Source organism: Tachypleus tridentatus, chromosome 3 (assembly GCF_004210375.1).
Source record: "Tachypleus tridentatus isolate NWPU-2018 chromosome 3, ASM421037v1, whole genome shotgun sequence".
NCBI lineage: Eukaryota > Metazoa > Arthropoda > Merostomata > Xiphosura > Limulidae > Tachypleus > Tachypleus tridentatus.
Window position 1 is genome coordinate 52,719,514 of NC_134827.1, and position 16,516 is coordinate 52,736,029.

The 16,516-nt window shown below is 33.6% G+C and overlaps 1 protein-coding gene across 1 annotated transcript; it reads left to right on the top strand.

The window, feature by feature from the left end:
• Positions 1–4,006: 4,006 nt before the first annotated feature.
• Idh3a (isocitrate dehydrogenase [NAD] subunit alpha, mitochondrial) lies at positions 4,007–14,752 on the top strand. The gene is made up of 10 exons (XM_076494084.1): positions 4,007–4,379; positions 6,856–7,002; positions 7,800–7,972; positions 8,625–8,754; positions 10,039–10,172; positions 11,938–12,040; positions 12,159–12,223; positions 12,640–12,721; positions 13,680–13,832; positions 14,080–14,752. Exons 1-10 carry the CDS (start codon positions 4,359–4,361, stop codon positions 14,158–14,160), a joined length of 1,089 nt encoding a protein of 362 aa, XP_076350199.1. The 5' UTR covers positions 4,007–4,358; the 3' UTR covers positions 14,161–14,752.
• The last annotated feature ends 1,764 nt before the right edge of the window (positions 14,753–16,516 follow it).

Consider the following 16,516-nt stretch of genomic DNA (forward strand, 5'->3'; position numbering starts at 1 on the left):
GCGTACTTCTAAGCTTTTCGATCTAAGCGATAGTTCGTAAGTATCAGTCAGTAGGCCTAAGTATAATGCAAGGCTTGCAAGCACTATCACAGAATCTACCTACGTCTTGTACGTTGTGTAAGATTAAGTAAAATTTTCATCACAACAGATTGAACAGAGAATGAAATTCGAAAATATTACTCCCAAGCGTAAACTCCTGTGATCTAGATCTGGCAGGCCATTTGCAGCTTGTAGCTGCATCAATCTTATGCGTATGTTGTGAGGTTTTCCTACGTCATTTGTTCTTATGCATACCTAGCTTGTTTTATTGTCGAACGACTTACTCTCCTTAGCTGCCAAAATCACTGACCGTAGTGTACGTCTAGTGTACAGTTAACGACAGGTTCGGGCCCCTCGGATCCAGACGCGCCTTACATCACCCCCTCCGTTCCCTTTAGTCTGAGCCTCGATTTTACAACAGGGCTCATTAGACCTGTGTTTGTGGCCCTCATTAATCCATGAAATTTCAGATTATCACCGCCCTCTAATAAAGTGCTGGTGCTTTATGGTAAAAAAACAATATATTCTCTTATCATAGATAGTAAAAATATTGTATTTTCTTGTATAATTAATTAGAACATAAAAGGAGCGATTTCAACGGCCTGAAGTCTCTACACGAATTGTATTGCTAGTTTTTGTTTAAGTATTTTTATTTAATAGACGTGCTTATAAACATTATATCACAATATGTTTGCCTTTTGATAAGCTTTAACAGGAATAAATATATTTGTGATTGTTTAAGTATTTTTCGAGAAATTTGCAATTACTTGTGTTGTAACTAGCACACATTATTGTCCCAGCGATGCCCAGGCGGTCAGTCAGCTCCGTAGTCACTGTGAGGTTCGCGCGTTCGACTTAAATACATTGTACAGTTCAGTCCTACTTCCATTCTATTCTATCTTCGTTCGTTGTACGTTAGAGTTTTTCAATAAAGACTGTATTTTAGCTTGTTGAGTCATCTGGGAAACAGATTCTAAATATGATAAGCAAGCCTCTGAAACTTTCCGATATCAGACAGTTCTGCAAGTCAGTTACAAGTACTACAAGTGACAATGCAGATGCAGATAATCCAACAACCTCAAGCAAAGGAATAGAAACTTGCCATACAGAGGAAATACTAATACCACAACAGAAAGCAATCTCTCAAAATATCAACTTCCAGGGCAAGTGGTTTGAAGAGTTCTCATGGCTGCACTTTGACAAACAGACTCAAAAAGTCATATGCTTTCATTTTGCCAAGGCGGAAAATAGAGGCCTTTATACAGGGAAATTGGAGAGGCCAGTAGAGTATACCTTCATATCCACCAGTTTTTGCAACTGGAAAAAGGCAAAACAGAAATTCAACGAACACCAAACGAATCTCAGCACAGATTCACTATATCTCCAGAAGGTTCACTTGATGTAACTCCAGTGACTGTCCAGCTATATGATGGAAAAAAGAAGCAGCAGGAAGAATACAAAAGAAGTTTAGCCAAAATATTCAGAAGTTTACGTTTCTTACTGCATCAAGGTTTAGCATTACGTGGACATACTGATACGGAGGGGAACTTCCTAGAAGAGGAAGATCCTAAGTTGACGGCCTACAAAGAAAACCACATTCACATCACCCCAGGCTCGGAACGAAATAATGGAGATGTTCAGACATCAAATACTGAGGAACATAGCACACAAAGTGCAGCAAAGTAAAATCTTTGCATTAATGGTTGATGGCACTCAAGACGTTACAGGTGCCAAACAAGAAGACTATGTGTGCAATACGTAGATGAGAACCTTGACGCCCATGATACATTTCTTGGTTTGTACAGTGTTTCCAATACAACTGGTGAAACAGTATTCTCGACTGTACTTGATGTACTGACTAGACTCAATTTACCACTGTCAGGATTAAGAGCGTAAACTTATGATGGAGCCGCTAACATGAGTGGTGCGTACAGTGGATGCCAGGCAAAAATAAAAGAGAAGCAACCGTCAACTTTGTTTTTTCATTGTGGAGCACACAAGGCTAATTTAATAATGCAACATGCAGTTGAAGCTTGTGAATGTGTTCGAGATTCTATTCATTGGGTACATGAACTTAGTGTCTTGCTTCAGTGGTCAAGCAAATACAAGACAATCTTTGAAAATATTGTATCGTCAGACAGCCACAATGGTCCAGTTAAATACATTCGCTTACTGTGTCCAACACGCTTGTTGTGCCGTATATCTGCAATTACATGTGCTAATGATAACTACAGTGACATTGTTGATTCTTTGTCTGAATTATCAAATGAAAAATTAAATGCAGCAGTGAAAGCACGAGGTCTGCTGGACAGATTTGACAAAAGAAAGACAGTTTTAGGATTGTTGATGGCTCAGCATCCATTAGCTGCATTACAGAAACTAAACCGTGCATTCCAAGCAAAATAAACGACAGTATCTGGCTTATTTGAAGCATCTGCAATGATAGTTGAGCAATTGCGAACATAGGCAAATTTCAACAAGATATTTGATGAAGCTGAGAAAAAGGTAACTTCCCTAGATCTGGTGTCCATTGAACTACCACGCATTTGCAGACCCCCAGAAGGATCACAGGTGATGGCTCAGCACACCATTCTGCAACAGCTAGAGATTAATACAGAAGCCAATATTTTGAATTTGTGGACACAGTCATTGAACATCTGACCACTAGATTCAATGCAGATAACAATGACTTGAGGCAATATCTGGCACTTGAGAACGTGATCACATCTGGCAAGATTAACAACTCGGTTGTAAACTTCTATCTAGAAATCTCTGGACAACGGCTCGAATTTCAGTTGCCCATGTCCAAAGGAACAACAAAAGCAGTATCTCTGAAAGGTGCGAAGGACGCTTTCTGTAAAATGCATGAAACAAGCCAGCAGATGTTTAGTGAAGCGTTTCTCTCATGAAAATTTTGCTTGTATGTCCGGTATCCAGCTGCGAATGTGAACGCAGCTTTTCAGCATTAGGACGGTTGAAGACGTATTAAGGTCAACTATGTCTCAGTGCCGCCACAACCATATGGCAGTTTGTCACACTCACAAAGATGAGGTCGACAAGATAAATATAGAAGAACTTATGAAATAATTCATAAACAGATCATCACAAATGAGGTCTATGTTTGGGAACATGTAGACTAGAGGACTAAATGAATCTTACTTCAATGAAAAGTATGAATAATTATGTGCTACATTGTATTGATGTGTAATTTTCAAGAGTTTGCAAAGACATTTTAATTATTTTTATCAAACAACATGAACAGTTTTCAGTAGATATAAACTTATCAAGGGTAATTACTAATTTTATTAATATTTGAAAACGTAATTCATACAATGAAAGTTATTAGTAACCTTGTCAAGTATAATGACCATCTTTTATACTGTGCAGTGTGCAGGAATAAATTCATGTGGCAGTTAATTTGTGACACATTTGTCTTTATTCTATTAACATTTTGAAAACTGTTCACGACACCTTATACAAATCTACATGGAAACCATGAAGTATCGGGGCAACAAGATTACTCTGTGACTGCATGTTTACAGCTTTCAGGTTCATGTAATCAGATATTATCAATTTGCAAATTGAACAGTCCACATAAGTGGTTGCAAAAATCATCCCCCCCCCATCGGGTGTAAAAAATCTACGCCCTGATAATTACGCACCACATGAACAGCAAAACCCCAAAACAAAACAAAAACTACATTCAAGGGTGATACAACATGATAGTAAAATGGTGAAAGACAAGCCTCTGAAATATAGTTTAATATCAGAATTATATGAAAATAAAGAAAAACTGTCTTCAAATACACGTTTATTTTAAAATTAAATATAAAATGTGTACAAAAGAAACTCCTTTTTAAAACATTTTTACCGTACATTGTTGTGTAAAATACATATACAACAAACAAAAAACAAAAACTTATGAAATATAGAGTGAAACATCGTTTGAAAGCATTAAGTAATATATATATATATACAGTGATGAAGCCTTTAAGTTGTTAAACATCTATGTGTGTGTGTGTTTTGCCATTCGTATCCAAAGGTGAAATTTAATTGTATTTTCGTTATTTATGTGTGTGCGTAAAATAAAATGAAAACCTTAACAATCAAACGTTTGTGATTCAAACTATACAGTGCAGTAACAGAATACGACCTCGGATTTTTGTGGTGATAGTCTCTAAATTCATCGTTTACCATGTAGGGAACCATGCATTATAATTAATTTTGTTTGCTTTTCGGTGAAGTATAGATAAAAAACCTCATAGATAAAATTATACTGCAATATTACAGGTAGCGCACACAGTATTTTCAGAGTTATCATGGCGTGCGTGAGGAATTTGGTAAGTGAAAGCATCTTTTATTGTTAAATTTTGAGTTTTTCTCTTCGTTTTTAGTTCGATATTTTTACGCTATCCTTGATTGTTTGAAATTACAAAGGAGTAATAAATGCATGAATTTTACCACATTCACATTTTTATAAAAACAGTTTAAAGGGTGATTGTATCGAACTTACAACTGTAACTTCATACAAGTTCATTTATAAAATTAACTTATGCAGAGACATGTCTCCGCCTGGTGTCACACTTTAAGTCAACGCGGTCGCGTTATTTCTGATGTAACATTTGTATGGTAACATTATTGATTGTTTGATCAAAGTCTGAGTTTTCAAACTATTAAACTTTAAAAGTTAACTAAACTCGAGTGAAGACCTGAGGGAAGTCTTTGGTCAATGCTATCAGATTGAAAAGGCTATTGGCCCATCGGCCAGTTTTTATCAACCCAATGGCAGATCAAAACCAGCTCGAAGACAAGTTACATTATGATGGAGTAACGTATTACTAGTATAGTAATACTGAATATAAAATACTGCTCTTAAAAGTTAAGTGAACGGTACTGTTTCTCGGGATAATAATAGCTACTATTATTAAACATTAAAATTCTGTATATCTTTCCTTTTAATTGTGATTGCTAAGAAATGCACAAAATATAAAGAAAACATTTGGACAAAGAGTACCTTAAACACTAAAGATTCAGTCTTCAGTCCAAACAAGACTTCAGATCTTGACTGTTGGTGGTTAAGGCTATATACATACAGAAATGCAAAAAACAACATGTATGTTAGGCTTACAAGGAAAATAAAATCCACCCATACTGGCCTATTTCAAGTTATTCTCTTGTCATCCTACAACAACAACTCGGTGTATTGTACCCTAACCTTGTGTATAATACTAAATAAGTTACTGTGAAGGTAGGGAAGTTTGAGTTGTTTCTTCTGTATTATACATGAACTAAAAAACATCATAATTCTAGTGTAAACGATGTTATCATTACCTCTTGAAGTTAGCTTTCTTACAAATATCTGGTGTTTGTTTAAAAAGCTAAATGAATTACCAGTTAATTATAACCTGTAGATACTCAAGGTTTTATATACTATACAACCAGTGTTCTGGGGGAGAGAACCCCTATATTATGTATGAAGTGATGTAGTGAAAAAAACAAACATTATATTCATAGAATAATTATCTTAAGAAACACAAAAGTTTATTCAAAATGATGTTTTAGATGTGTGCATTTTACTTAAACAGTTCTTTTTTACTGGTAAGTAAAATTTTGTATGTGTTTTACTGAGGGTTGTGTCTCTTACTCTAAATATGTATATTCAGAATTTAGTTAAAACATAAACTATAAATGGTTACAATATTTTCATAAAAATCTTCAGCTGCAGCTTAAATTTTTACATCTTGAGCTAATGTGGTCAACTAGTCAGTAGCTACAGTAAATCATCATGAACTGTATCAGCTACTTACTTTGTTTATTACCACTACAATGTATTCAGTTACCATATCAAGTAATCCTTTTGTCCATAGTTAAACATAAAAAAACAAAGCCAGCATACAAGAAAAATACAAAGATGGGAAACTTAAAAACTTTCAAATAGGGTTAATAAAAAATGTAAGGAAAGAGACTGAATACATTATGGACATTATTTACTCAAACAATAGATTTCTATTTTGATACCATTAAAATATAATTCTTAATAATAGCATGAAGTTAAAACTGGAGTTTGTTGCTTTAGTAAATAGTGTCTACAGTATCTCCAGCCATATTTGTTTACTTTCCTGTTTGCAGATTATCAAGTTTCCAAATGTTTATTTATAATGTTCTCAAGTTTTTCATGATCATGTTTAGTGAGTGTGACAATAGAATTCTTTTAGAATGATCATATTGTATTAGTGGTGTGGTGATAGTTTTTAATAAGATAAATTAGCAGAATGGAGAACAATTATACTTTGTTTTTTTATACACATCTCAAACTGTATCTATAAAGTATAAATCTACACTGTCGAGACCTGATTTGCTGCTCTCAGCATGGGTACTGAAACCTGGTTTTTAGTATCACAAACCCTGAACCTTACTGCTTAGCCTCTGTGGAGATAAATTATGTATTAACCAACAGATTTTTATCATAAACATAATTTTTAATTGGATTGTTTTTACATTATAATGGAGTGGTACTATTTGTTTTCTATTTATTTTAATAGTCATAACCTGTTGTGTACATATATATATTTTTTGTGAATTTTAGTACTGTTTTTGAGTATGCAACTGGATAGGTTGATGGGCCAAGAAATGTACACCACAAATTACCAAAAACTGATGTTTTACTTAAGTAACAAATAAAAATAATTCATTGTGGTGTAATTTCAGTAAGATTTACACATCTAATCATATTTTTTCTGTTGGTAATTGTTGGTCAAATGGTAGTAACTTGTTTGTGTGATGTGTTTTATGTTCTTTTGTTTGAACGTTTTGCAGGTCTCTTTAATAAAGAAAGGACACTCAGCAGCCGTGAACTCTGTCAGACGGTATTCTTCTGATGTACGTACTGTTACATTAATACCTGGTGATGGGATTGGTCCAGAGATATCGGAAGCAGTACAGCAGATTTTTACAGCAGCTGAAGTGTGTAGAGGTTTTAAGTAAAACGTACTGATAAACATCCGTTTATTGTAAACTTTATCTTAAGATGTAGTTCATCATTGTTGTTTCACAGTGTACTAATGTGTAAATTATGACTTTGATTATAGTTGGCTGAGAAAAGAATAAGGTAGCAGTAAGAACCATGAACCACAGGACTGTGTTAGATGTGTGTTATAACTAGTGTGTTGGATGTGTGTTATAACTAGCGTGTTAAATGTGTGTCAGTAGTGATTGTAAGTAGTGTTTTAAATAAGTGCCATTAGTGATTGTAAGTTGTGTTTTAAATAAGTGTAGGTCGTGATTGTAAGTAGTATTTTAAATGTATGTAGGTAGTGATTGTAAGTAGTGTTTAAATGTGTGTAGGTAGTGATTGTATTGTTTCTTTATTTATCACAAGAAATATTTATATATACACACACTTTAAAGTTATTGACGTATTTTAACTGACATGACAGTTAAAGAACTGAGACTTTTTAGTCTGTAAGAAGGTTGGAATCCTTAGATTCAGCTGCAATTTCTGTGGAAGTTTCTGCAAACAAGTTTAAGATAGGGGTGTGATTGTAGTTAGAAGTTGTCTAATAGTGTGGTCAGCTGATTGAATCTTAGAAAAGAGATTTTTTATGTAGTAAAGAAGGAATCGCACAGGTGGGCCAAGTGATTCATCGGGAGTGATGTCAAACACCTGCTGTGTTTGTTGAACATACAATAAAGCTTACCTAATATGCCACTTCTTACAATGTAACCTTATAAATTTTTAAGATGTTGGTGTTTGTTACCAGGTCCCTATCAAGTGGGAAAAGGTGGATGTAACCCCAGTAAAAGGTCCTGATGGGAAGTTCGGCATTCCTCAGAAGGCCATCAACTCTATTCACACAAACAAAGTGGGATTGAAAGGACCATTGGCTACTCCAATAGGGAAAGGTCATAGATCACTAAACCTTGCCTTGAGACAGTACGTTGAGATTAAATCCTTTACCTTGATGTTTCATTGAAAGGGAATATTTGAAATACAGTTTTTTTTGCAGGGTGTTGTTTTGTAAGAGTGTTATAAAGCTAATAAATCTTACCATAAGCTGTTCTATACCATTTGAGTAATACGTAAGTATTGCTGTATTTTTGGATTATTTTGTAAACTTGAAACAGAAGTATTTTATTATTAGCTATTAGAAGATAGTTTGACATACTCGTTTTCTTAGCCATGCAAGTTGAAAATTAGGTAATTTGTTTGGTAATTTGGTATTTTGTTTTATAATTTGAAACAGTAAAATATATCGTGTTGGAAGGTTGCCACATCTTGTTGTAATCTGCTGGTTGTTATAAATCAGAGATTTTGGGTGTAAAGTTATATTAATTTTGTGTTTGAGGTTAAAGGTCACATATTTACAAGATCTTAAGTGTAATAACTGTGAGAATAATTGTCAAGTTATACAAATTAATACATATGTTCATATTTGTAAGCTGTCATAACATGAAGTTAGCGTAATAAAGTGAATTATGGAATTTGAGAACATATGAAACATTAAATTAACATTACTAGTGAATGAATGACTTCAATACTAAAGCCTGTCATGTGAATACTTACTAATGTTCTGCCTTGTTCCCAGGGAGTTTAATCTTTATGCCAATGTACGTCCATGCCGCTCAATTGACGGATACGAGACCCTTTACAAGGACGTGGATGTTGTGACAATAAGGGAGAACACAGAAGGGGAATACAGTGGTATTGAACATGAGGTATGTTTTATAAAATACAAGTACTTATGTGATATACAGAAGGGGTATACAGTTGTATTAAACGTGGGGTATGTTTTATAAAATACAAGTACTTATGTGATATACAGAAGGGGTATACAGTTGTATTAAACATGGGGTATGTTTTATAAAATCAAGTACTTATGTGATATACAGAAGGGGTATACAGTTGTATTGAACATCAGGTATGTTTTATAAAATACAAGTACTTATGTGATATGCAGAAGGGGTATACAGTTGTATTAAACGTGGGGTATGTTTTATAAAATACAAGTACTTATTTGATGTTTTGATGTTCAGAAGAGGTATACAGTGGTATTGTTGGAATTATTGTAAATGGTATGCATATTATATTGTTTGAAGCATTATAAATGGATTGCGTATTGTATTGTTAGAAGTATTCTAAATGGAACATGCATTGTCAGAAGTATTCTAAATGGTACATGCATTGTCAGAAGTGTTGTAAATGGTACATGCATTGTCAGAAGTGTTGTAAATGGTACATGTATTGTCAGAAGTGTTGTAAATGGTACATGCATTGTCAGAAGTATTATAAATGGTACATGCATTGTCAGAAGTGTTGTAAATGGTACATGCATTGTCAGAAGTGTTGTAAATGGTACATGCATTGTCAGAAGTGTTGTAAATGGTACATGCATTGTTAGAAGTATTGTAAATGGTACATGTATTGTTAGAAGTATTGTAAATGGTACATGTATTGTTAGAAGTATTGTAAATGGTACATGTATTGTTAGAAGCATTGTGAATGGTACATGTATTGTTAGAAGTATTGTGAATGGTACATGTATTGTTAGAAGCATTGTGAATGGTACATGTATTGTTAGAAGCATTGTGAATGGTACATGTATTGTTAGAAGCATTGTGAATGGTACATGTATTGTTAGAAGCCATTGTGAATGGTACATGTATTGTTAGAAGCATTGTGAATGGTACATGTATTGTTAGAAGCATTGTGAATGGTACATGTATTGTTAGAAGCATTGTGAATGGTACATGTATTGTTAGAAGCATTGTGAATGGTACATGTATTGTTAGAAGCATTGCAAATGGTACATGTATTGTCAGAGGTATTGTTAATGGTGCATGTATTGTCAGAAGTATTGCGAATGGTACGTGCATTGTCAGAAGTGTTGCGAATGGTACGTGTTTTAAGATATGTGGTTTTATATTTTTGTTCATATTTTGTAAAAAAAACAAATTGTTATCTTCTCCAGATTATAAGCGAATTTTATTTCATCTCCGCAGATCGTCTCCGGAGTGGTACAAAGCATTAAACTAATCACTGAGATAGCGTCGAGAAGAGTTGCAGAATATGCCTTTAATTACGCCAAATCAAACAGAAGGAATGTTGTTACGGCTGTTCATAAGGCAAATATAATGTATGTGTCGGTTTTTTATACTTATGTTTGTGTTTTCTCACACCTAAAGATCTTTATTGTAATGTTAAATTTGATTTCCTTTGTCTTTTAAACCTTAGCTGACACACACTGAAGGCCGTGTATTTGTTTTATAAATTACTTTGTCCATTTTTTATGATATAATATGTTAATTTTGTTGGTGCAAAGTACTATACTGGGTACACAGGCCTGTGAAGGTGTGCTGTTTTGATAATTTTATGTATTCTGCATTAATTTCTGTGTATTGAACTTGAAAATATCCATTTTTGTCCATTACATACAGGTTTTTTTCACAAAACATTATTTGTGCTTTTATGTAAGTCAATCATTTTCATTGAAATTGGGTCACATTTTATGTTTAGAATGTTGACAACTACTGGCTATAGGTGTTTCTAAACCAATCATGGAGTTTTATCAATTGTTCTAGAACTGAAACATAATAATAAAAAAATGTTCATTGTGGTAAATGAAATAATTTGGTCCTAGTAAGATTTGTTTTTATCAATTTATGAAAAATTATGTGTGATAGAAAAAAATAAGTATTTTCAAAATCTGAAAAGTTAGATTGTGAGAAATCTGTTATTAAAACAAAATGTTTATGAAGTTTAAATTCACAGGTTTAATTTATTAATCGTATTATTCATATATTAAATGTTGAGTGATTATTCTGGAGTTCAATTACTTTTTTAAATGGCATCCTAGATGAGGACACATCCTGCATGACTTGTCAAACAAAAAACAGATTTGAAACTGACATTGTCAAAGTGTTTCCTTGCCAGACTGTGGGATGTTCATATCCCAATAATTCATGCTGGTAATCTAGCTACCTTCCCAATACACTTGGAAGTTGAAAATTAGGAACATATTGTGTGGAGAGCTCTTGAGTGAATATTTAAGCTTTCAACAAAACACACACATATTTGTTCTACCCCCTCTCTGTGTATGTGTTGTTTCTTTGTTATTACTTATTACAATTATTTAGAATAACATAAGCAAAAAACACATTAATAAGTCTGGGCTAATTTGTTTGGTATATTTGTAAAAAAAACATTCAAGTGTGTTTTTGAAGTACTGCACTATTTTGGTGGCATTTGAATTGTTTGAGAAACAATTGTGAAATGTTGTACATTTTTGTAAATACTGATGTTTGTCACTGGATTTTAGTAATTATAGTTATCATGAACACAAACAAATAATTTGGAAAATCTTCTAAACTCACATACATTTTACAGTTATTTTTAACCAGCTGTTGTGTCATTAGTTCATGACAAAGCCTGTCCACAGTGGGCATGTTCTTAAAGATGAAGGATAACATTTTGGTTTATATTGAGGTCATGACGATGAATCTGTAGATTATATTGTTGTAGAGAAACATGAATCTTTTGTTTTATTGACTGAAGATATACTTTGAACACAGCTGTCCAAGCATACTCTGATATAAACTAGCAAGACTTACATTCATTAAACATAACTTTAATCTCCCAGTTAAGAACAGTGAACTATTGCAGAGTACTCAAGTCTTGGGTCTCATTTGAAAACCATTACATCTTTTATGTGTGATGCTTTAATCAGGATGAATGTCTTCCTCTCACCATAATTCTTCAAGCCATCAGATACAACTTTGTGAGATGACTGTAGTTTAAGCTTTAATATACTAGACCGTAAGACTGAAGGTATGTTAACAGTTGAAATATTAACAATCAAATATTCTGGAAGAAATAAACCATGTTTTAAATTTTTCTTCAAGGCGGATGTCTGATGGACTTTTTCTCCGATGTTGTCAAGAAATTGCCGAACAACATCCAGAAATTAAATACGATGAAATGTACTTAGATACTGTGTGTTTAAAAGTAAGTAATCCTTAACAACATTTGTTAGAGTACTTTTTGATATACCTATCAGTTTCAACTGATGTGTCCCATTTTGTCTGTGGCACTTGCACATGAAATTGTTGTGTTTTTATATTAGATGGTTCAAGACCCATCAAACTTCGATGTATTGGTCATGCCCAATCTCTATGGTGATATTTTGAGGTAAGGATGTTAAAGGTCATAGTAAAATAAACCAAAAACTTTAACCTCATGTAAATGTGTTGAACCTCAACTATTTGTTATTTTATAAACCTTTGAGAAACTCCAATATTTTTTATTAATGACATATAACAAAGTCTACCTTGCCATGTACTATGATAAATGTTAGATTTGGACAAGAAATGTGAAAGAATTATATTTATAAATTATCCAAAACTTGTTTACCCTTGATCAGTTTTTTTTATATTTTTAATGTGCTGACATACACCCAAAATGACTTAGAAAATAAAACACATAGGAAATCCTTGCTTCTGTAGAAACTAGAGTTTGTTCATGTTGATTATACTATAGATTTACAGACTCCAGGATTCAAAACCCTGCAAAGGTTGTTTTCAAATATATTATTTTTCATTTGATAGTGATCTTTGTGCTGGATTGGTTGGAGGGCTAGGTGTTACACCTAGTGGAAATATTGGTGAAGAAGGAGCCATATTTGAATCTGTAAGTGTTTTTATTGAAGGTTACCATAACTGACATACACTTGATCAGAGGTTTGAACATATTGTAAACATGAATAGCAAAGTGTTAAGAGCTTTTTGTAATAAGATGTACATCCATCCTGTTTTACATTCTACATAGTTAAGACAATACATCCATCCTGTTTTACATTCTACATGGTTAAGACAATACATCCGTCCTGTTTTACATTCTACATAGTTAAGACAATACATCCATCCTGTTTTACATTCTACATGGTTAAGACAATACATCCGTCCTGTTTTACATTCTACATGGTTAAGACAATACATCCATCCTGTTTTATACAGTGAAAGCAGTGTGTCATGTCCATCTTGATTTACACAGTGAAAGCAGTGTGTCACGTCCATCTTGATTTACACAGTGAAAGCAGTGTGTCACGTCCATCTTGATTTACACAGTGAAAGCAGTGTGTCACGTCCATCTTGATTTACACAGTGAAAGCAGTGTCACGTCCATCTTGATTTACACAGTGAAAGCGGTGTGTCACGTCCATCTTGATTTACACAGTGAAAGAAGCAGTGTGTCACATCCATCTTGATTTACACAGTGAAAGAAGCAGTGTGTCACATCCATCTTGATTTACACAGTGAAAGAAGTAGAGTGTCACGTCCATCTTGATTTACACAGTGAAAGAAGCAGTGTGTCACATCCATCTTGATTTACACAGTGAAAGAAGCAGTGTGTCACATCCATCTTGATTTACACAGTGAAAGAAGCAGTGTGTCACATCCATCTTGATTTACACAGTGAAAGAAGCAGAGTGTCACATCCATCTTGATTTACACAGTGAAAGAAGCAGTGTGTCACATATATCTTGATTTACACAGTCAAAGAAGCAGAGTGTCACAGTTAGTTCTTGCCTTTACTTTTGTTCGTGTTTGTTGAGTTTGAAAGTATTTATTGTCTGATTTTATCTCAGGTTCATGGAACAGCCCCTGACATTGCTGGACAGGACAAAGCAAATCCAACAGCCCTTCTCTTGAGTTCCATCATGATGTTGAGATACATGGGCTTCTCAAGCCATGCTGACAAAATTGAAAAAGCATGTTTTGATACTATCAGGGAAGGCAAGGTCAGTTCAGGTTAGGTTTAATCAGGTCAGGTCAGGTCAAGTTAGGAGGTCAGTTCAGGTTAGGTTAGGTTTTAGTTAAAATTGTTTGACAATGCTGTTATACTTATGATTTCTTTAAATGTTAAAACTTTCTCTTCAAAACAAAAGGTATAATTATTTACAAAATTGAAGTATTATATTCTATAGGTTATTCATGACATACTTGATTTGAAATAACCTCTTAATGTTTTGTTTGTTTTACCCTCAGGTTCGGACAGCAGACTTGGGTGGTTCGGCCAAGTGTTCTCAGTTTACTGAAGAAATTTGTTTCCGAATACAGAATTCATGATGAAACATTAAATATTTTCTCTTGCTGTGTTCATTTTTTATTTATTTAAAATAGTTGTCTGAATTTGAAAGTAGAAGTTAGATGTAGGGTAGAATATTTTTAAAATTATAACTCAGAAACTTTCTTCAAGGAAGGTAATGGTGTATTATCTTACCTGTGTTGCGGTGTTTACTGATATGTAAATTTGAACTTTTGTACTTCCATTGTTAGTCAATATTAGGTTGTAACCAGTAAATACGTGTATGAATATTGAGATACACTAGTGACCTCTGTAGATACCTTCAAATAGCATCTAGCTTTATAACCAGAAATTATATCCGTACTTTACATGTTTACAGTATCTTCATTAAAATGATACATTTTACATTTCAAAGGTAATATCAGATGCAACCTAAAATTAATATATTAATATTTAGTTTCTTCAGATTGGTTAAAAAAAAACACAAAGTTTATTTATATGTAGGGTGAGTATTTGAAATGTCATGATTACCTCAGTGATGTTGTTATTCTGGAATAGAATGTCAAAATGTGACTATGTGTAGAATGTTTTTGTTGTATTATATCAAGACATTAAATTGATACGTTCATGAAATGTTTCGTTGATGACACTTTTTTGTGAAATAGTGCAAAACCAAATCATAAATTTGATCACAACTAAACAACCCCTAAAAATTTTAATATGTTCTCGCACCCCTCACAGTAATTATTTATTTAAGAATAAAGGTGAAGATGGCCAAAACAAATTTTTATCTCGCACGCCTGGTTGGGAACCACTGCTGTATATTAACAATAACTTGAATTACACTCGTTTAGATCTTGTAATTTCTAAAACTGTAATTTTGGCAGAATTCTCTTCTCAAGAAAAACTCCTGTCTAACCAGTGAAAATACTATAATTGGTACAAAACACTTAATATAAAGAATAAATAATTCGAGATGTTTGAAATGTTTATCTTTCATAAGTTGCCGTATAGGTGGATTTTTCTATAATGCTAGAACGCTTCACATGAGTTATACAATTACAAGTAGATTTGTCTAAAAGATTATTTACTTCTGTACTATAAAACATTTAAACTTAATGTGTGTTTTAGCACATGAATGACCTACTGATTAACCCCTCTGTGCAAAGTTTTAGGCGTAAACAACAACTTAACTTATTTTAAAACTTCAACACATAAAAGCCCACAAATGTGGTTATATTATCACTTGACTCTACCAAAATTAGTTAAGTTAATGGAGAAGAATCGGGTACAATTTTTTGTGGATTCACGTCAGGATGTTTTCAGTTACTCTGCATTAAGTGTTTATACACTGATTCTTGTTTCAACTAAACTTTCCAAATAAAAGCAACACGTCAAGTGGAGAAACTGAACTAACCTGTTGAGGGTGTTTTTTTTTTCTCTTGATATTGAAATTACATTTTTATAAGAAGAGGCCAACGTTTTCACAGATAAACAATAAATCTGTAATAACTGAAAAGTTTTAAGTGTCAAAAGCGTCATCTATTCATAATTAAAACAACAACAAAAAACAGTTAAATACAGTCTGTGAAATTATTTTAATTTGATTTAATTATACAATAAAGTTATTTGTTTTCAGCGCGAAGCCACATAATGGGCCGTTGGTGCTCTGTTCTTTTTTGGGATATCGAACCCAGAATTGTAACTTGAGTGCTTAAACTTTGCGCTATCACAGATGGATAACCGATTTGTTTTAGAAAATATATGCAGATATTATGCTCTCAGGAAGTGCTAATTATTATTGATATAAACTTTGGTAACTCGATAATAATGGGTAGGACTCGGCATGGCCAAGCGTGTTAAGGCGTGCGACTCGTAATCTGAGGGTCGGTGGGTTCGCATCCCCGTCGCGCCAAACATGCTCGCCCTTTCAGCCGTGGGGTCGTTATAATGTAACGGTCAATCTCACTATTCGTTGGTAAAAGAGTTGGCGGTGGGTGGTGATGACTAGCTGTCTTCCCTCTAGCCTTACACTGCTAAATTAGGGACGGCTAGCACAGATAGCCCTCGAGTAGCTTTGTGCGAAATTCAAAAAACAAACAGTAATGGGTAGAAAACGATCCACTGAACAGCCTTCGAAAAAACAGGAAATGTTGAATTACTGTTTCGTATTTTCTTTGTTTAAATGATCCTATGAAAGTCAAAAGTATGTGTTTGTTTTAACTCACGTGAGCGTACACTGTTAAGAATGTTTAAAATAATACATTTTTCATGGCAAGTTATCTCTCAATAATATTGTTTTCGAATAATTAACGAATAGTGTAACACTAGTTTTTCTTTCTGTGATGTCCCACATTTGACTTACAAAGCTACACTTCACTGTTTGATTTTTCGTGA

Bases quoted from the DNA above. Each gene is read 5' to 3' on its own strand.
- Idh3a (XM_076494084.1), top strand. From the start codon at position 4,359: ATGGCGTGCGTGAGGAATTTG. The intron at 7,973-8,624 runs GTACGTTGAGAT...CCTTGTTCCCAG, and splicing joins CTAAACCTTGCCTTGAGACA to GGAGTTTAATCTTTATGCCA. The intron at 10,173-11,937 runs GTATGTGTCGGT...TTTTTCTTCAAG, and splicing joins GTTCATAAGGCAAATATAAT to GCGGATGTCTGATGGACTTT.